The 22913-nt window shown below is 37.6% G+C and overlaps 1 protein-coding gene across 1 annotated transcript in view; it reads right to left on the bottom strand.

Annotated features, from left to right (window-relative positions):
• Positions 1-22913, bottom strand: part of LOC135700605 (uncharacterized) — a 474339-nt gene that overhangs the window by 10422 nt on the left and 441004 nt on the right. Inside the window, exon 8 of the mRNA XM_065221151.1 lies at positions 1711-1833. Within this exon, the coding sequence (XP_065077223.1) occupies positions 1711-1833 (123 nt within the window). The remainder of the gene's footprint in view (positions 1-1710; positions 1834-22913) is intronic.

Raw genomic sequence — 22913 nt, 5'->3', positions numbered from 1 at the left:
ATAGGACCTTTTGAAATGTTTATCTAGATTTCAACTTCCGACGAATGGTTTGTGTATTTGATATTTTTTTCTTTGCGTTGCTTTCACCTTCGATCAAGTGCAATGCTACTGTATCTGTCGGTTGGATTCTGGAAGTGGAAAAGTTGCCAGTCTTCGATGAAAGTTCTAAGAATATAGATCAAGGCACCATGTTGTTATTTAGGGAATCGAAAGGGGCGAAGCTCAGATGCGTTGATTTACATGGATGTTTCCTTTAAGCTCGTACTCGATGAATTTCTTGACTTAAATCTCTATTTGCTGGTATGTAATTATGAATTTCGATAAAAATTTATAAAACACCATCGATCACTGAAATTAATTAATTTCCAGATGAGCTTTTTTCACTTGAAATCAGGAGCAATCAGAAGCATTTACCGAAATTTTCCGTATCCTTGTTATGGGGTGTTTAACTGTGCCTCATAAAAATCCCCATAATATTCATCGTCATCAATCATAATAGATTCGGTGAGTACCACGCAGCTAAAACCTTCACTGTAGATCGACACTGGAAACCTGTTTTCAATCGAATAACACACACACAGACACATAGTACTGAAACAATGCAATGGAAGTATAAAGAACATGTCACACAGAACAGTGAAGATTAAGTAGAGAGCAGAAACAGTAGTAAAGAACCTAGAAACATTGTCATAAACAGATATAATTAAATGCAAAGGAAATAAATTCAAAAGTAACAAAAAATATTACAACAACAGTAACAGTAACTTGAAACACGATGAAAAATAAACTGCTTCAGGGGGATCAAGCCAATAAAATGAGAAGTTTGAAAGAAAACAGCGTTTTTTGAATTGCTTAGTTTTTTTTTCTTAGCATGTCATTAATGCATTTCGGTTTATTGACAACTTGGCATATGGGTCGTAGTTATTTAACTTCTTTGATATAGTTGTTTAACTCTGCTGCTAGCTTAACATTTAGTTCGATTTTAGCTGAGTTTAAAGTTTAACAATTAATAACAGTTATTTAGTCCCTAGCTCTGGCTAATCCTACTTAGTCGAACATTATCACAATAAGTATACATACATCGAAACATTGAACGGATTTTACGATAAAACAGTGGAAAAAATCGGAAAATTAAGTACATTCACGGCTACAGCTAAGTTATCTTAAAAGCTACAGAGGACCGGGTCAGGTTAATACAATGTGGTAAAACGGTTTCCCGCACTAAAGCTATAAAGGATTCACGGAGAACGAATACGGTTATTAGGCTCCTAACAAACAGCATACAATAGTATCGAATATATGAATCTGATCTCAAGCAACACAAGATTCGATAAGGCAACAAGATTGATTTGATTGGTCAAGCATTTGTCGAGAATGTATGGCGTAACTCAAAAAATAAAATTCGAACGGAAAAAGAAACTACATCCAATTAGTGCTACCTAGAACTAAACTACGTATTGAAAGCTATCAGTACACTTTTAAGTCTTTTGGAATTTCAGTTTTTTTTTTTAAAGTTTTGCGTTTTCATCCTAAATTAAGAAATAACCAGCATTCATTCCGAGCGACACGGCGGAACATCGATTCTAGCGCGCATTAAATTTAGAGTAGTCTTTTATTTTGCTTGTTTGCTTTGTTGGATGCAGTTGAGTTGGTTAAGCGGGTTTGTTTTAGTTCCATTGATAGGTTGGAGTAAAACTTACAGGTTCATACCTGAGGACCTGTGTGTGTCGGTCGTTAAGCCCAGTAGCGAGGCGAGCACATCTTCGAGGGTCGCTGATCCGGGCGACTGCAGATGCTCCGGTGGCAGGGAGAAGGTCGGAACCGATGGTGTCACTGTGGTTGTTGGAAGGGGGGGAGGAAACAATCGGAGCGATGCGGTCGTCGGAATTATTTTGCCAGGAGCAAATGGTGTGATGAACCGAGTGTGGTTTTCAAGTGGGAGGGGGTGGGTGGAGAATAAAAAAAAATCGACATGAGAAAAAGGTTGTTCATCGGATGAACATTGCTTGCTGGTTGTTTGTTGTGATTGGGTAAATGTCTCTTCTGCCGTGTTATCTTGAACCGGACTGGTACACGAAACAAATTAAAACGATACATAAGCAACCGAGGAGATCAAGCCAAAGTTCTTACATGGGTGCAACCGAGCAAATAATAAATATAATTAACTGGTGGAGTAGAGAAGAGTTCAAACTATGTCTGATTTCGTGAATTGATTACGATTGTCCATTTCTAAATCTATCTAGCGCATGGTGCTGAAAATGGTTTCTACCAAAATCAAAATATTGACCACAAATTTAGGAGAAAAATACAGTTCTACAAACTAACATGATAATTAGTGTGATAATTTATTAGCTAGAGAATGGTCTGAAGTAGGTAGTTTGATAGTTCCGTAACAGTACGGCAGTAGGAAAACTTAATAGAAGTTGAAAATGAGCGAAGGGCCATTAATGCGACAGTACTAGGCAAAGGCACACTTTTATACCTAGCTCATACAATGTATGAAGAGATTTGAAGTATTTCTTCAAATCTACAGGCAAACAAGTGCGCGTTTGACTTGCTCTTATACCACAGACAGACAGACGTAACACATTGAATAATTTCTCACTGTAAACTATCGTCGCTAAAACATTACCGCCATCTGTTGAATATACTGTGGTTGACAGTGTGTAAACGTCGAACGCAAGGGAATTCTCGCGTCACTTTTCAACTAGACCAATGTAACATTATCCACCATTTTGAGAAAATCGAAGTTGAAGTTCGACAGATTATTATTTTAACTGTTTAGAAACAATACATTTTGCAATACTATTTTTAATATAGTCAGTGAATAATAACGCTGAAAATTCAGTAGAAACGGTACATCGGACATGTTACATTGGACGAATTTTTTCAATGACATAATCAATGAGTGTTAGATTGGACGTTTTGTTCTACATGCTACTAGATTCCCTTTCACAGATTTCAGTATCGCTTAACTCGGTTTGTTTACATCTGTTACTTAGGACCTTTTGAAAAGTGACGCAAGAATTTACTATATGCGCAATAAGTGGTGGTACCCGGTATCAATATTTGGCGACTGTGTTAGGGAAACCACTTTTTGCAGACAATCGGTGATAATTTTAATCACCATTTCAACAGTTGGGCAGTTGTGTAATTTTCAATAGTGTCCTATTGTAAATTGATAAAATATTCATTGTAGCAGCTTCGTAGATAAAATTCCAATCTATTGGATTGTTTAGAATTAAAATCCATCCGCTATGGACAGAGTTATAAGTGGTCAAAATCTGACCATTTTTCGTAACGCGGTCGATTTTGTTTTTTTTTTACCCAATATGTTGCCAAAAGACGTAATCCTACGTCAAAATAATAAGGAGAACCCCTTTAAATTAAGGCCAGAAAGGTTAATTTATTTGAGAAACAACATTTCTACTTTCGTTCACAAGCAGGGATTTCAAAATATGTCTTCATTTTTGAGACATTTGAAATTCTGGGATGACTTTTTTTCGCAGACATTTTGAAGACATTTAAATTTTTGTGAAATATGTATTCCTTCATAGGGAGCTATGAAAGAGAATTTTTTAAATGCTCGTATTTGTCGAAATAAGCAATTGTTTTTCAATTTGGAATTTACCTGTGAGAGAGCTCACTCATATTTAAACAAGAATTATTCCAACAAACAATTCAGAGTCACAAATAAGCATATAGACTGAATAAATGCTTTATAACAGTGTACAATGCTGAATAAAACGGGTTGTCAAATTATGTGCTGAAAAAAAACCTCATTGAGATCGATAGATGCGCCTTTATTCCGCTCTGATTTGATTAATATACATATTAAAAGCTATACAAACGATGACTGTCTTCCTCATTCAACACCAGAAGTTTGATCTAATAACATACTGAATAAGAGTCATTTGCACATACATTGACGCTTTAATTGGACTGTTTTCAATTGATTTAATAACATGCTTTATTATACGTCTAATAATTGTTTTCTGTTACGATGCCACTGCGATAAACGGCAGTGATGACGGAAATTTCGGTGTCGTTGCCGACATAAGCACGGCAAAAGTAAAGCTACCTCCGTTGGTAGTAAAAAACGCCCATCTGAACGATCTCATCGCAGATCTGGCGTCGCTGGGCGTTAAAGCCGAATTCAAGTTGGGCAGAGTCGGCAGCAAGGTGATGCTCCGTACGAAAGCGGAGTATGACTTGGTCGTCGCCCACCTGAGGACTGCCAAGGTGGAATTCTTCACCCACGACATTCCCGGTGAGAAACCATTCAAGGTCGTTATCAGGGGTCTACCGAACTTTGACCCGAAGTTGATCGAAGCGGAAATCAAGAACCGCTACAAGCTGACCCCAACTGCCGTCTTCCGGATGACAAGGAGGGACGAGAACGTCAAGAAGTATCCGGATTGCCTTTTCTGGTGCATTGAAGGCCATCCGCTCCATCAATTCCACCATTGTTTGATGGGAGCCATACCGTGGCGGCCGTCACGACGTCACCCAGTGTCAGTGTTGCCTGAATTTCGGGCACGGCACCCGAAACTGCTTCGTGAAGCCGCGCTGTGGTAAATGCGCCCAAAATCATGTTTCCTCCGAGCAATCCGAAAGCAAGCGTCCACAAGAAACCAACCAGGACGGAAGAAGGAAAACACTCCGGCATTCAGGGTGGAGGACTTCCCGCCTCTTCGTGCTACGCAACACGGTAAAGCAAATCCACGGGTGCAATCCGGCCCCCGTCAAGAAACGTCTGGTGCCTCACCTGGACAAATTTCTCCATCCCCCCTGGATTCTGGAGACAACCACCAACACAAAACGCCAATCCCGATCTCTTCTCTGCGGATGAGCTGATGAAGATTTTCGTCGACATGACCAGCGCTCTTCGCCAGTGCCGCAACAAGCCCGAGCAGATCCAAGTGCTCGGTAAGTTTTTTATTCAGTATGGTGTCTAAACCGATAACTGTCGTCACATGGAACGCTCTAAAAGGGCAAAAAGTCTCGAGCTTGCTGACTTCCTCCGCAAGCATAGTATCGACGTGGGCCTCCTAACAGAGACCCATCATAAATCCGGTGACAGCTTTTGGTTGCCTGATCACCACATTATCCGGCTTGATCGTATCGACTCCAGGGGGGAGGGGGGGGTGTTGCGATCATCATCAAGAAAGGAATCAAGTTCTGCACGCTGTCGCATATCCGCACTCAGGGTTCTGCATTTTCGAAACAAAGAAAAGAAAATGAACTCTCCGCAAAATCGCTTCATTTCGAGCAATATCATTTTCGTGTAAGTCATCGTGTTTCTTGTTATCGAGTCACGATGAACATTCCTCTTTTCAAACATGACAGGACTATCACTTGTTTCGTTCGTCAAGTGCTTCAGTTCATTTCATTTGAAGCAAATACTTGTTTCAATTGACACAATGAATGACTCGAAAACTGCTTCCTTCGTTTTTTCCACTTTCACTTCAATTCGGGGCTCATTTGACTTGTCACGACCTCACGACCTGACGACGCAGGCATCACAATATAGTATCCGGATAGTATTCGCACAATATAGGTTGCCGATAGGGAAGGCATCCAGTTTAGGTATAGTAATAATAAAAACTAAAATTAAATTAACGAGGCCATTCTGGACTCCAAGATGGCGGCCATCGGGGTCAGGAAAAGTCTCAAATACTCCACAATATGGGTATTTTTGAAACAAGGACGACATGAAGGTGCGGAAAATCGATATTCGACGTTATTTTGGAATCCAAAATGGCGGCCATCAAATTTCCTAAAACGTGTCAAATACCCTAAGATATGGGTTTTTTTTCGGAACGGAGACAACGCGTGGCTGCCGAAAATCGATATCAGATACCACTTTGGAATCCAATATGGCGGCCATCAGGGTTCAGAAAGTGTCAAATACCCTAAAATATGGGTATTTACGGAATGAGAACAACATGTACATGCCAAAAATCGATATTCGATGCCATTTTGGAATCCAATATGGTGGCCATCGGGTTTCACAAAAGTGTCAAATACCCTAATATCTGGGTTTTTTCGGAACGGGGACCACGCGTAGATGCTGAAAATCGATATTCGATGTCATTTGTAGGCTTTTTGACACTTTTTCTTAAATTGAATTTCAAGATGGCGTCGCACTTCGTTTTCTGGCTTCTATATGTCAGCCCGATTCCAAAAAAGACGGTGTGACATCAATTTTCGGCATCTATGTCTCATCCCCATCCTGAAAATATCCGTATTTTAGGGAATTTGATACTTTTCCGCAAATCGGAAGCCACCGTTTGGATTACAAAATGGCGTCGGATATCGATTCCCGGCTTCTAGATGTTACCCGGATTCTTAAAAAAACCCGTTTGTATGGGTATTTGATGGATTACAAAATGGCGTCGGATACTGATTTCCTATCTCTAGACGTCATCGCGATTCCAAAAATACCTATATTGATGGGTATTTGACAATATTTCCCACTTGTTCTGAAATCGGAAGGCGCCATCTTGTATTTCGAATTGGCGTCGTTTATCAATTTTCGATCTTTAGACTTCATACAGATTACAAAAATACCAATATTGATGAGTGTTTGACTGAATTTCCACTTTTTCATTAATCGGAAGCCACCTTCTTCGATTTCAAAATGGCGTCGGATATCGATTTTCATCCTCCCGATTCCAAAAATACGTTTTTGATAAGTATTTGACAGCATTTCCTACTTTTTCTTAAACTGGAAGCCGCCATCTTGGATTTAAAAATGGCGTCGCATATCAATTTTCGATCTCTAGACGTCACCCCGGTTCAAAAAGGACCCATATTGATGGGTAAACAAACAAGTTCCTGTGAGGGGTAAGTTTGTTGCTATTGATTTCCACACCCAATTACTGATTCGGTTGAGAAATGTGCATAGACGTCAGTTTCAGAGGACTGGAGATCTGGGCAAAAGACGTGAAATGGCTGATCTGAACAGGCAGATTGCTTCCAGAATGGACTCGGGCGTGTTGCCCAGAATCTGGATGACCGCTCCAGACCATTCTGGAAGGTAGCCAAGGTCCTGAAAACTCATCCCAAACCCGTTCCACCTCTCAGAGTCGATAATGATGACGATCGGCTTTTAATCACCCCACAGGAGAAAGCAAATGCGATCGGCGAGCATGTAGCTTCATCGCATTTGCTTGGCTCGACTATCCAAAGTCCGCTCGATGATCAGGTTACGCAATGCGTTCAAAACCTAGATGCCTCCCCTTGTGTCGTGCCTCCGGCGGATATGATTACAGTACAACAGATTTGCTCAGCGCTGAAATGCACCAAGAACATGAAGGCTCCCGGGTTTGACGGTATATTCAACTTGATCTTGAAGAGACTTAGCATGAAAGTGCAGTCTCTTCTAACCGCTATCTTCAACAGATGTTTGGAACTGCACTACTTTCCAAGCATCTGGAAAGTAGCAAAAATCATACCCGGTAAGGATCCAACATTGCCTTCAAGCTACAGACCAATCAGCCTCCTTTCAGCGCTGAGCAAATTGTTCGAGAAACTTATTCTCAATCGTTTGCTCAAGTTTGTCGAGAAGCAAAACATTCTCCTACCGGAACAGTTCGGGTTCAGGAAGGGGCATTCCACCAATCACCAGCTAGTGCGGGTGATGAATAACATCCGAAGTAACAAAGCTGTATCCAAGTCCACAGCCATGGCCTTGTTAGACGTTGAAAAGGCGTTTGACAATGTTTGGCATGATGGACTTGTGTACAAGCTTTGTAACTTCAACTTTCCTTTACATCTGGTTAAAATCACCCGTAACTTCCTCCAGCAAAGGTCGTTTAAGGTATCGTTGAATGGTTGTCTTTCATCCCAGCAGGAGTCCCGCAAGGCAGTCTGCTGGGCCCCTTGCTTTACAGCATCTATACTTCCGACATTCCTCCCCTCGGTGACGGTTGCGTGTTCTTCCTGTTCGCAGATGATACCGCAATAGCCGTCAAAGGAAGGATGCCTCGCGAAATAACGAACAAACTTCAACGATGCCTTAACGCCTTTGCTGATTATGCGACCACGTGGAAAATCAAAATCAATGCTTCCAAAACACAAGCGATCATGTTCCTCCATCGGCAATCGCCCAAACTGAAACCGGCTCCATCTTGTACTGTAATCATGGATGGCACAAGGGTTGAGTGGTCCGCCGAAGTAACCTATCTCGGGATGTTGTTCGATGAAAAGCTCCTCTTCCGTTCGCATGTAGAGGAAACTGTAATCAAGTGTTCTGCCTTGGTTAGGTGTCTGTATCCGCTGATTTGCCGCAGATCCCGCCTCTCAAGGGTAAACAAACTGGCTGTCTACAAACAAATAATAGTACCTGCGATCCTCTACGCAGCTCCGGTGTGGGAATCATGTGCACAGACTCACAGGAACAAAATCCAGGTCGCTCAGAATAGAGTGCTGAGGATGGTTCTTGATCGTCCTTTCGACACTAGAATAACAAATTTACACGAAGAGGCAGGCATTGCCAAAATAGATTCCAGAATTAACGAAATTAAGACTAAATTTGCACAAAAATGTAATTTATCAGAACGTGCTTTGATAAGCAATTTGTAAATAGTAGGTTAGGTGTATATAGTAGTTGTAGGTTAGTTGTAGTTGTAAATAGTAGTGCGCGTGCGCAGCCCTCTTCATTTGGGGAGGCCCACCTTCCAAAAGGGGGCGCTTCATAGCTTTGAGGGCGCCAATAATTTTGAAGAGTTATACTATCTTAGCTCTTCCATGTGGATTTTAATCATAGGGCAACATTTTCCTTGCTTTCCAAATTTTCACGATTTCCTTTGAAAAATTTCGAGGTTTAACGAAATCTTTTAAAAAAAATGTTGTTGATATCTTATTTATTTATTATTCACGTCCAAGTACAAGAGATTTCAGATGCAGCTTTAAAACTTCCAATGCACCAAAAGCTAACCATTTAGCTAAGACTAAGTTTAACGCGGTTTCACAAGAATGACCATCCTGTTATCCCAATTGTTCCACTATCAACAAACAGTTACTATGCACCGTAACGTGGGTAGATCACCTTTTCGTGGTACGTTACGGGATGTAAGATCTACCACCGATTCCTAGTCCTGACTACTTCAAACTAGGGGAACAGAATCCAAGGAACACATCTTAGTCCTTGTTACTTTTTATGTCTTGTTGATAGTGACAAGATTCGACTTAGTCTACCGAGGATGATCTTGAAACAAGGAAAAAAATTAGTTAGTTGTCTTCATCTATGTGATTCCTAATCTTCTATTCGTTGTTCCCTAGTTTGAAGTGGTTAAGACTAGGGTTCTGATGCATAGTGGCCCCCTATTGCAACAGAGATAGTTGAAACCACACATCCAATATCCTCATTTTTAAAATGCCCTCCAGAAGCATGCATATCATCAAAGTAAAAAACTCAAATTAAATTAAATACCCCTAGCGTCCTCTGTTGCTTCAGTCACATTAAATTCAACTATTTCAATTTCGTCATCCATTACAACAGTTTTCCAATTGAATCAGTATCATCCAAGTATGAAATAAGATTCAAATAAAGACCCCTAGCACCTCCTGTTACAAACCAAAACAATTCAAGTTTCAGGAAACAAAAACTAAAAAATTAAATCAAATTCAACTAAAGACCGACTGCGCCCCTGTTGCTTCAGTGACATTAATACCAGCAGTTACAATTTCATCAAACATTACAAACGCTTTTCAGTTGCATAAGACGCATTTCGCGCCAAATCGAATCGAAGCTAGCAGCACCCTCTCAGATTTCAATAAAATTTTCTGGATGTGTAGACTTTGACTAAATAAGCACTTTTGCATACTCAGTTTTTCTAAAATTTATCTAGACTAACATTTGAGAAGGGCCAAACTTTTTCTGCTGATTTTTTTCAAAAAAATATTTTGGGAAAACGACAACTCCAACAAAAATATGTTGCATGGATGACTTTTAGGAAATTGACCAAATTATCGAAAAAAAAAAATACTGAAAAAAATATCATTTAAGACCTACACTGAAAAAATCGATTTTTAAAATTTAAAGTCGATTTAAAAAAATGGCCATGTTTGATTTGGATGAAACTTTGCCTCAAGATAGGTAATTATGTTTACTACCATCCGTAATGTATTTGTACAATTCATGAAAATGTAAAATTAATGATCAACAGTTTAAGAACTATGTCACAAGATGCAATAATAGAAAAAAACATGCTTTGTAATATTTCTACTAGAACAACTGATTGCTTTTTCCGTGCTTGCGAAAAGTGTGCTTCCAATGAACATATTGAAGAGGAACTTACTTTGCTATTAGAATCAAATGACAAACAAGATGTTGTGTTTCAACAGTGGCTGAATACTGATCGTTTTAATTTGGAAACGATTATCAAGCCTGTTGATGAATTTGTTCCGTATCTCATTGATAAAATTAACAAACTTATAACTCATGACTTTATTTACAAACAACAGTCATCTTTCTAAGAAATAAAAAAGAATCATTAAAAGAAGGCGAAATTCTAGCAATTTGTGGAATAATTCTCAAGCAACAATACATCCATTTGAAGTTTATTATAAGAAAGACAATAAACTTGAAAATGTTAGCTTCATTATCATATCAGAAGTAATGACTCACGATACAGTTGCAGTTCAGTTGATCATCTCAAAAATGATAGATTTTATTAAACAATCGATAGATTTTTCTAAAATTACTTTTATGTCAGATGGGGCAGCATCACAATACAAAACTAAAAAAAAAACTTTGCTAGTCTGTGTAGATTTCAGTCAAAGCATGGATTAGAAGCAAAATGGCATTTTTTTGCAACGTCTCATGGAAAAGGTCCCTGTGATGCCATTGGTGGCAAAGAGAGCTAGTCTTGCTCGAGATTATGCAAACACCATAACAACTCCACGAGAATTATATAACTGGGCAGTTGAACAAACAGATAAAAATATCACAAAACTACGTTTCGAGTACATATCCGCTAAACAGTACATCGAAATGTCAGAAGAACTCGAAGAACTATATAACAGCACAAATATAATATCTGGCATACAGAAATTCCACAGTTTTGTTCCTATAACTGGTGACCAAGTAGCGGCAAAAAGGTATTCTAATTCAGAAGATGAACCAAAAATGTTTAACTTGATTGGAAAAAGGAAAAAATAGCATGTATGAAAATAGGTTTAAAACATTGAAAATATATAAATAAATGATATATGAAAAATCTTGTCTGTTTTCTCTCACATTTTATCAAATTTTGCATCAGTAGTAGACAACAGAATAAGGGAATGATTTTTTTTTTTGACAAGGTCTACATGTCCAAATAGTTTTATTGAACTCTGAGAGGGTGCTGCCAATTCCAAAAACGATTTGGCGAGAAATACATCATGAGCCCTTTTCATATGAAATTCTCGATTAATCAAAATGAACTTAAGTGCTGATTAGACAAAATTGAATCGCAAATTGAGCTTCATTGGAATCTGAGATGATGTTGAGCTTCACTGGTTTAGTTTTGTGTGAAAATGGCAAATCAAAAAAAAAATTAGTTCAGACATGAAAAAGTTTTTGTAAGAAAATATTTTTTTCCTTAAAAGTTCCCATCTCGCGATGTATGGACGGTTGGTAGTAAACATAATTACCTATCTTGAGGCAAAGTTTCATCCAAATCAAACATGGCAATTTTTTTTTTAAATCGACTTTAAATTTTAAAAATCCATTTTTTTCAGTGTAGGTCTCAAATAATTTTTTTTCCAGTATTTTTTTTTCGATAACTTGGACAATTTCCTAAAAGTCATCCATACAAAAAATTTCTATAGGAGTTGTCATTTTTCCATAAAATTTTTTTGAAAAAAATCGGCAGAAAAAGTTTGGCCCATCTCAAATGTTAGTCTAGATAAATTTTGGAAAAACTAAGTATGCAAAGTGGAATATTTAGTCAAGGTCCACACATCCAGAAAGTTTCATTGAAATCTGAGAGGGTGCAGCCAGCTCCGAATACGATTTGGCGCGAAATGCGTCATAAGTATCATCAAAATATGAAAGATTCCTAGCACCCCCTGTTGCGAACCAGCTATGCTGAATTCTGGAAACAATCTTAACGCCCTGCAGATGCATGCATATCATCAAAGTAAAAATATCAAATTCCATTAAAGACCCTTTAGCGCCCCTGTTGCTTCAGTTACATTAAAACCAGCATTTCCAGTTTTATCAGACATTACAAGCGCATTTCAGTTGCATAAGTATCATCAATATACGAAAAAGAATTTTAATAGAGACTCTTAGTGCACCCTGTCACAAACCAATAATTACTATTTCAGGAAACCAAAAATAAAAAATAAAATCAAATTTAATTAAAGATTACTTGCGCCATCTGTTACTTCAGGGACATTAAAAAGAACATTTACAATTTCATAATGCATTACAAACACTTTTCAGTTTCATTAATATCACAAAATATCAAATTCAATTCTAGCGCCCCTTGTTGCAGCAGAGATATTTGAAACCACACATCCAATTTCCCCATTTTTAAAACGCCCTCCACGACCCCTAGCTCTGTTGCTTCAGTGACATTAAATCCAACAATTACAATTTCGTCATACAAAAGTTTTCCAATTGCATTAGTATCCAAGTATGAAAAAAATCAAATTAAGATTCCTAGCGCCCCCTGTTTCAAACCAACAATTTCAATTTCAGGAAACGAAAATTAAACAATAAAATAAAATGCAACTAAAGACTACATGCTTCAGTGACATTAAACTAGCAGTTTAAATTTCATCAAACAATACAAACGCCTTTCAGTTGCATAAGTATCATGAAGGTATCCAAAAGAAATTAAATGAAGATTTCTAGCGCCTTCTATTACAAATTAATAATTACAATTGCAGGAAACTAAAAATTAAAAATTAAATCAAATTCATGTTAAGACCCCTAGCGCCCTTTGTTGCTTCAGGAACATTAAAATCAACATTTCCAATTTAATCAACAATTATAAATGCTTTCCAGTTGCATTAGTATCACCACCAAACTATAAAAAATATCAAATTCAATTAAAGACCTCTAGCGTCCCCCTGTTGCATCATAGATATTTGAAACCACGCATCCAATTCCCCATTTTTCAAACGCCCTCCACGAGCATGTTCATCATCAAAATAAACACAAAAATTCAATTCAATTAAAGACCCCTAGCGCCCCCTGTTGCAAACTAACAATTCCAATTTCAGGAAACAAAAATTAAAAATTAAATCAAATTCAACTTAAGACCCCTAGCGCCCCTTTTGCTTCAAGGAAATTAAAAGCAAAAATTTTGAATTTAATGAAATAATCAAAACGCCTTCCAGAAGCATGTATATCATCAAAGAAAAAATATTTAAAATCAGATTCAATTAAAGAAACCATGTGAATGTACTTTAACTATATGTTTAGTATTACTTCTACGTGAAGTCAACGATATACATAGTTGAAGATGCTAATTTCAAATAACAGACTGTAGTGGTAATTTTTATACGATAGATGGAGTAGATGAAAGCATAGAGTCAAAGTACATAACTCTGGATGGGAGCATACCATCAATTACTGTCAATGGTCGAAAGGTACAGTAACAGCACCTACCCCACCCGTGTCCCCTCGAGATCGTCAAGTCAACGATGACAGGAGCACATATCGTGGTAGGGGTAAACAATAGTTGCAATTTCCAAACCTACGACTGGATGCCTTCCTTCAAATAACAACTGAAGTGCGGTAAAAAATCGGTAGAACTGTTTCAAACACACAGTTGGTACTTGAGCGGGTCGGTTTTCATCTCTTTTTGCCAGTGGGGCGGGGGGGGGGGGATACACCCCTCACCATCCCTCTCCAAAGGGAGAGTTTGGTAAAGAGAGATGAAAAAACCGATTTGTATCTTCCTTAATAGTTGTCCTAGCTCGCTATTCTAATATCTATATGCAGCGAATCCAAACACATAAAGCAACCAACGATACAGACAAAACGGTTGCTACGACTACCATGACAAACTCGCTCTGTAACATAGCTCGATCCGAGTGATAGAAGGATAATGATATATTGCTTGCCTGCTTTGTTGCAATATACACGGATGAGGACATAGCTTGATATGAATATAGAAAAGGCATCTTGATATGAATATAGAAAAGACAATCGAGAAAAGACATAACAAAAATATTCCCATTGACACACGTGTATCATGTTCGGCTTTACTTCGTGAAGCAGCTTGCCAACAATTTGGTCGTTTCCTTCTACCGCCCCGAGTGAGATGTGTCGCACGAGCTGCTTGTCATGAAAAAGAAGGAAGAAGATTATATCATTATTGCTTTGCACTTCTGACATAGCGTTATTATTCGGTTCGTTGATCGCTTGTCATTTTGCCATTTGGAGATATTTTTGATTCCTTGTCTATATGCAATCTTCACACTGCCGTACTCTAACGGAACTATCAACTCTATGCTTTCATCTACTCCATCTATCGTATAAAAATTACCACTACAGTCTGTTATTTGAAATTAGCATCTTCAACTACATGTGAATGTGATAAACAAATGATATATATGTGTCAGACACATAGTTCTTATGTGTACACATAAAATTCATGTGTAACCACACATACTATTCATTTAACTCATAAATTTCATGTGTACTTCTGAGTAGATTCTGTTTATGTGTGGACACATGAAAATCATGTGGAATTTTACATGGACATTCGCCAATAAAAATGTGTCGAATTTTATGAATGTAGCGCCCCCAGTTGTAAACTAACCATTCTAATTTCACGAAACATTCTAACAGCATCCAGAAGCATGCATGTCATCAAAGTAAAAAAAATATATAAAATTTAATCAAATACCCCTGGTGCTCTCCTGTTGAATCAGAGATGTTAAAAAACACACTTTCAATTTCCTTATTTTCCAAACGCCTTGCAGTTTCATGAGTATCATCAAAGTAAAAAAAACAAATCAAATTTAAATTAAATACTCCTAGCGCCCCCTGTAGCTTGGTGTTATTTAAAAATAAAATCATCATTTTTAATTCCTCCGCCAAATTTGATTTTGCATAAACATTAGAAAATAAATCAAGTTTTTAAAGATTGGTTTAAACAAATAATTACAATTTTGACAAACACTTCATGACTTCCCATGGCGTCTGTCTCAGAGAGCTTAGATTTTTTTTAATCAACTTGCTTCTACATCACAAGAAAGGTGTGTGTTATGTTTATGGATTTTTTTTCTAATGTGTATGAAACAATAGAAGGGCGTTAATAGTAAGGTCTAGCATGAGGAGAATCAGGAGGGCGCATGGGGTATAGAAACACAAATCATTTGGAGGGGCCATGGCCTCCCCTGGCCACCCCTCTTGCGCACGCCACTGGTTATAAGTAGTCTCCTTTTTCAAATTTAAAACAAACCAATCCCACCAAGGTGGTAATTCTCTAAGACAGGCCTGATAGGACTAGGAACTGTAATTAATAATTAAAATTTCCAATGTACGAAAGTTGAAAAGACGCATCTGTGTCACTTGAAAATTCATACATGTAAACCACACAAACACAAGACATAAAGATCATTTAAAGTAAAACTCATTTTCGCTTTGGACCACGCCAGCAGGCAGCAGAAGCAGCAATAGGAAGGCGGTGGCAGGTTAGGTAGGTCTTCTACCTAACAAGCAAAAATGACTGGTCGTGGCAAGGAGGAAAAGGTCTTGGTAAAGGAGGCGCCAAGTGTCATCGTAAGGTTCTTCTCCAGGGTATTACCAAGCCTGCCATCCGTCGTCTGGTTCGCCGTGGCGATGTCAAACGTATCTCTGATTTGATCATCTGATGATCTCATCTAGTCACATAACCAACAAAGCAACTACCCCTGTGTGAAAGTAGAACCATCGCGACGATCAGCAAAACGGTAGCAAAAAAGCTTCTAATCCTGAAGCAACCGGGCCGAGACTCTTCTGAGTGCCCATTTCTCGTTGCGAAGTTGAGGTGTCCTTCGCTGCGCCTTTCCAACAACCGGGTCAACCCGTGTCCAGCAGTAGCCGGGCCGAGACTTTTCCAAGTGCCTATTCGTCGTTGAGGTATCCATCACTGTGTCCTTCCAACCCGTCGCAGCCACCTAGTCAACCCGTGTCCAGTAGCAGTCACGCCGAGACTCTTCCGAGTGCCCATTCATCGTAGCAAGGTTGAGGTTTCCCCCTGTCCAGGAGCAGACAGGTCGAGACTCTTGCGAGTGCCCAATCATTGAACCGAAGAATATGGGATTATCCTGTCCAATGGATGGATCAGCAAATCTTCCAAAAGCTTTAAGTCTGTACTACCATCGGTCCTTTTCAGGGCCACCAATATTTTACAAAACAGTTAAATATCTGAACATGTCCCAACTAAAGTTCATATCAAAAGGTTCTTTTCAGGGCAATCATAGTCATACTAAAGAGTATAAACAGAGAGAGCCCCTCTCAAATTCCAATTCCTACACAAAACACAAGCTCCTGCTGCAGTTAACAAATAACATTTTATTATATAAGACCACGTCAACATTGCGTACAACGTGTAGTTTTATAATGCACTATTCACTTTCTGACGGTTTCTGTTTTCTGTACTTAAATTAAGTTAATTATGTTATTATTAATATCGTTTTATATGTTTAGGACTTAGTTCAAGCTTCAAGCAAATGTATCCTGTAGGATTTCATGTTATCTGTTGGTACTGAAATGATGAGGTTTTGCGCCCAACTGTGTGGATTTTTATCAAATAAATAAACAACTTGATTATTTATAGGCTTCTAAGATGTTCGTTTCATGTGGTTGCTATGGAACAAAAATGTTTTCGGGAAAACAAATGTCATCACATTTCTTAACTAATGGCTTCACAATGAAGACATGCCTTCAAATCTGGCATCTCTGAATCACACATAATGTTCAGGCCGAGGAAACACCTTACCACTTTCGCTGTCTACTACCAAATGATAACAACCAGGGTTACCAAATTGAAATCTGTGTTTTTGTAAAAAAAAAAAGTAATTTCATCTTCGTATTTTTAAGAAAATCTGTGATGATATCTTTATGAATAATATATTAATTAAATCCAATAAATAATGTTTTTCCTTTTATTTTCTTAAAATCCTTTGGTACCGTTTATTTACCAGTATTACCGGTACCGAACCTCTCAGTACCGAAATACCGGTACACTCAAAAAGGGTCCGGTACTGAAAACCCTACCCATAATCATCGAAACACCCTTTTATTTGAGTAATTTTGCTCAGTTTGCTAAAGTGCAACATCAAGCATTGCACAATGGTCCCAAAGCCGTATTTAGGAAGACAAAAATGTTTGCGCTAAAACCGTTGGTTTTAGGCATATGGTGTTTTCGGGAAAGTTTATTCATATTTTTTGGCCAATCTTTTCATGTTAGTGAAATTAGGGTGGTCCATAAAATTGGTAAATTGAAAATGCAAACTTTTTTATTGTTTGAGATAGACCAATGTAGTTTTCTACAAAGTTGCCAAACAATCAATTTGCAGCAACTTTGCAGAAGACACCAAATTTCCATCTCTTATGGTTCATGAGTTATGATTTTTTCAAACAAGCAGGTTAGGGTGGTCCCTGAAAAAAAGGTTATCTATGAATATCTTTTCATACGTTCGTTTCTCGTAAAAATAATGTTCTAGACACTTTTAGATGTCAAATATTTTTGCTGAACCAACCAATTTGCTATCTTTTTTTATTGGAAAGTTAAAGGCGATTTTCTTCAAAAAAATGACACTTTTCAATGGTCAATATCTCTAAAAGGAGCAAACCGATTTTCAAACTTTTAATTCCATTCGAAAGATCGTTTTTTTATTCATTTGTTGTGGGAAAACCGCGAGAGCGATTTTTGTTTAAAACATTTAATTTAATTTTTTTTAATTCATATTTTTATGCAAAAAACTGCCATAACTCTTCAAATAAAGGAGATACTATTTTGATTACTTGGGCAAAAATGTGCGCCATCAAAAGTTCTAAAAGTGTCCAGAACAAAGTTTTTGCGAAAAATCAATGCATGAAAAGATAATTGTGAAATGTTTTTTGTGTGATTTTTAGGTGAGGTTTTGACAGATTATTCCAAAGCATACCACAGTATATTTGAAACTTACCGTCCATATAAAGCAGTGATAATAGCAAGCTATGGAATCTTTGAAACCGTCAAGCTAAATTGATTCATTACACGTGCGCTACGCAGCGGCAAAGCCTTCTTTGATTAGCCACGTGCTCAAAACGAGTACTAGAAAGAGAACAGAATACGCAGTCACTTTAGTCCGTCCTGCTGTCTAAAAAGGAAAACATCGCACGTGTTCGTTACTTGAAAGAACGGGAACAAAAAGTTTTTTTTTTCCAAATTTTCTAAGTGATACTTGAAAGCACTACATATATGTGAATGAATCCTAGAAAGAAAATCGCGATGGCTGGCGGTAAGTTACTGGAATTCCTTAATTAACTGTTATATTAAACAAGAATGGTTCCTCAGCAGCTCTATTCCAGTTTGTGGTTAACAGGTTCCAAGACAGGAAAATCAATACATAAGAATTGAAAAAGAAAATTCGCATGTTCGCACTTAAATTTGCAAGATTGTGGACAAAGAGCTGTCGAAACAGAAAACGGTTCTTTGAGAATAACAAGGTTTGGTTGAGTAGGTGTGAAACTGTAAGCGAATTAGCAGAACCGAAAGCTGAAAAAGGACGACCACGCAAATCTTTCGAGACCTCAAGTACGAGATCAAAGCTTAGAAAAGTGCACGATATCAGCGTAGAAGTTCCTTATGCGGAGTTGATGTTTGCAGCGGCAACCAGTGCAACAAATTCTGGCCTTCGAGACGCAGGAAAGATCATCAAAAATCTATCAGAGTTTCCGGAAAACGCAGGTAGTGTAAAGCAGTCCATGAATGTGGTCAGTGATGTGGAAGAATATTCACCAACTGAAGCTTTGGCGTTTATTTGTAAGAACGGATTTTCTAAAAGACATCCGTGCATCGAGCCTGCAGAAATTATGTAATTTATATCCTTCCTACCAAAGGGTTTTGGAGGAAAAAATACTTACGTATCCTACAGGTGCTTTGTGTTTGAGTTATGTTTAGTACAATAATTAATGTATTGTGTTTGAATTACAGGTATAACGATAAAGCCATCGGCAGCTGAAGTTTCGCTGCAAGCTTTAGTAGATCACACTAATGTGCGTCTGTTCGAAAGCCAAAAGAGCATTCTAACTGGTTTATCGTTGGATGAATACGAGATCAAGTATAAATGGGGATGTGACGGCAGCAGTAACCATTCTCGTTATAAACAGAATTTCGTTGATGAAAATGAGGACGGTGAATTAGTTGACTACAATGATTCACACATATTTTCTATTGCTCTGGTTCCTCTTCAGATTTCCGCAAAGATCTCAGAACATGAACATAAGGTTTTCTGGAACAATGATTTGCCATCGTCTGTTTCCCTATGCAGGCCAATCAAGCTTATTTTTTCTAAAGAAACTTCTCAGCTTACGCAAACAGAAGTTAAGAAAGTACGGCAGCAGATACAAAATCTGAAACCGACAGAAATGTCTCACGATGGTCGAAAAATCACCATATTTTCAACCTTGATATTAAGTATGATGGATACCAAGGTAGTAAATGACCTAACAGGGACAAATTCGCAATCTTGCTCTTTTTGTGGTAAGAGTGGAAGGAAACTTAATGACGCTGCAGACAATCATGTTCCAGATGATCCCAAAATGTTTTGCCGTGGATTTGCTCCTCTCCATTGCTCCATAAGGACGATGGAGGTGTTCTTAAAGATTTCCTATCGATCGAAGATGGACAAGCCAACGTGGCGAGTGGCAAAATCGAATGAACGGAAACTTGGGCTCAGGATAAGTGAACCATTACCAAGCGGAGGTAACAGCAATGACGGGAACACTGCACGTAAATTTTTCAGAGAGTGGCGTACAGTGTGTGAAATAACTGGACTGAACAAGGAGTTGCTTGAAAGAATCTACACTATTCTTGTCGTAATCAACAGTAAGCGCGAAATAAACGGTGAAGCATTTCGTCCCTATCTAGAATCAACTAGACTACTCTACGTCAGCGAGTATGGGTGGTATCCCCTCTCTCCAACACTGCACAAAATTCTGGTCCACGGTAGTGCGATTGTCAAACACTCTATTGTTCCAGTTGGGATGTTGAGTGAAGAAGCCTTGGAGACACGCAACAAATCTATCAGGAAATTCCGTGAGTTCCATTCTCGCAAATTCAGCCGAAGTGCCAACATCGAAGATGTATTTAATCGATTGTTACTTACATCTGATCCGGTTATATCGCTGATGAACAGAAACAGGAATAACCAAACTGAGGAATCTCTACCCGAAGAAGCTCTTAAACTTTTAATTGTCAACTATTGATACTTGTCAAACTTACTGGGTATTTAAACAATAAATATTATTAAATTTATCCTTGCACTCTGTTTTTAATATTTATGAATCACGAACTTCAGGGAAAATAAACCATTGTAATATTTAATAAGGTTTGTAACATAGTCCCAGTAGGCCATGTTTGATGTTTAATAATATAAGCTAGGGTAAACCGTATAATAATTAATTATCTCTTCATACATTGATTTCTCGCAAAATTTTTGTTCTAGACGCTTTTAGAACTTTTGATGGTGCATATTTTTGCCGAAGTAATCAAAATACTATCTCCTTCATTTGAAGAGTTATGGCAGTTTTTTGCATAAAAATATGAATTTTTGAAAATTAAATTAAATGTTTTAAACAAAAATCGCTCTCGCAGTTTTCCCACCACAAATGAATAAAAAAAAACGATCTTTCGAATGGAATTAAAAGTTTGAAAATCGGTTTGCTCCTTTTAGAGATATTGACCATTGAAAAGTGTCATTTTTTGAAGAAAATCGCCTTTAACTTTCCAATAAAAAAAAGATAGCAAATTGGTTGGTTCAGCAAAAATATTTGACATTAAAAGTTCTAAAAGTGTCTAGAACATTATTTTTACGAGAAACGAACGTATGAAAAGATATTCATAGATAACCAATTTTTCAGGGGCCACCCTAACCTGCTTGTTTGAAAAAATCATAACTCATGAACCATAAGAGATGGAAATTTGGTGTCTTCTGCAAAGTTGCTGCAAATTGATTGTTTGACAACTTTGTAGAAAACTACATTGGTCTATCTCAAACAATAAAAAAGTTTGCATTTTCAATTCACCAATTTTATGGACCACCCTAATTTCACTAACATGAAAAGATCGGTCAAAAAATATGAAGAAATTTTCCCGAAAACACCATATGCCTAAAATCAACGGTTTTAGCGCAAACATTTTTGTCTTCCTAAATACGGCTTTGGGACCATTGTGCATTGGTTGCTCAAAAAGTTCGCAACTCTATTGATAATTTGAAATAAACTACCATCCTCAAACTACATCGAGTAATTAAGTTGTTTCCAACATGCTCTGCATAAATTTCTACATCAAGTGTAATGACAGTTCTTATAACGGAATGGTTTTTTAGAATAAAGATTTTCGTATAAAACCTTCACGATATAGTTTTCTAGTCTCGGTGAATTTGAAAAAAAATGAACTTAACTCGAAAATTTACCGAACGTAAACATTACAAAATTATATAAAAAATCAACCGAAAAGTAGTCTACGGAATCCGTTCATGCGATAAAATAATCTGTAACAGAATTGTACGTTTCCCGGTTGGGTGTAGGTAACTGTTTGAATTTATGTCGTAAGTGATACGTTAGAGGATAAAAAGTGTGATAAAAGGTGCAATAACCCTCCTCTGAAAAAATATAGAAAATCAAACTATGTTACTTACTAACTAAGGACAAAGCCAGGGATTTGTGAAAAAATGAAAAATTAAAACACATACAAACCGAAAATCAACTGCGGTAATAAATTGTAAGGACTGTTTCCAATTTTATTTAAATAATAATACTTATACAAAATTACAATAATCGTTTAAATAATAGTATAATGTTTCTCTCTTTCTCTCGTAATTACATGTATATATTAAAACTTAAAACAATTAGCGCAAAGTAAGGATTACGGTAAAATATTACAGTGCGTCACTTCCAGGTTAATAATATGATGATGATGATAGTAGTTTAATGTAATAAAACAAAATTATATATTGCAAAGACTAATACGAATGATTGTTTCCAGATGAAATTTTGAAAAAATAAAGCAAGTAAATGTTGATGATTCGCTTTAACCGTTCGTTTGCTACAACGAACCGTGTGCTAGACTTGACTTCGTTCTACTCGCTAGTGATTCGATTTAACAAAAACTCCCATCTAGCTCACCATGCAAACGATACGAAAACACCAGGAATTACGGTACAACTCAAATCCGAGCATTATTCTTTTTTTTCTATCAAACTACCAATAACTGTATGCACTTAACTGGAACAATTTCTCTTTCAGAATACACACTTAGCTACTACCGACAGAACAAAAAAAAAGAAGGTATATGCTTCGTTCACTTAACTAGATAACATCGGAATCTCTACTGGTTGTTAGAATATCTACGGTTAAAGAGTTGTTCGCTCTTTGCTTCATTGCAAAACCTGATCGGGTCGAGTTTTAAGTTCGCAATTTCGTTCGTCGTGTTCTCGTGAAAAAGAAAGGCCAACACAGCTCGGAAATTGTCATTTGACTTCATGGGGATGCTTAGCTCTTGGTTGGAAAGTAAGCACCATTTCTAATTAGTGAAGAAAATGTATCTAAAAGTTTCAAAAGGCACCAACGGTTGTATCACATGTTTGATTTGAATTCGATATGCTTCGTCGGATGGTGTGGTTAGTTTTTTTTTATGTTATGAATGAGGTGAATAACGGAGATGGGAACTGTGGAGGTTCGAGTGTAGGATAAAAAGTGAGAACTC

This window comes from Ochlerotatus camptorhynchus, unplaced genomic scaffold (assembly GCF_037179485.1).
Source record: "Ochlerotatus camptorhynchus isolate MF236.1 unplaced genomic scaffold, CSIRO-AGI_Acam_v1.1 ptg000012l, whole genome shotgun sequence".
NCBI lineage: Eukaryota > Metazoa > Arthropoda > Insecta > Diptera > Culicidae > Ochlerotatus > Ochlerotatus camptorhynchus.
The sequence above is the reverse complement of the archived record's forward strand: the minus strand, read 5'-3'. Positions and strand labels throughout refer to the sequence as shown.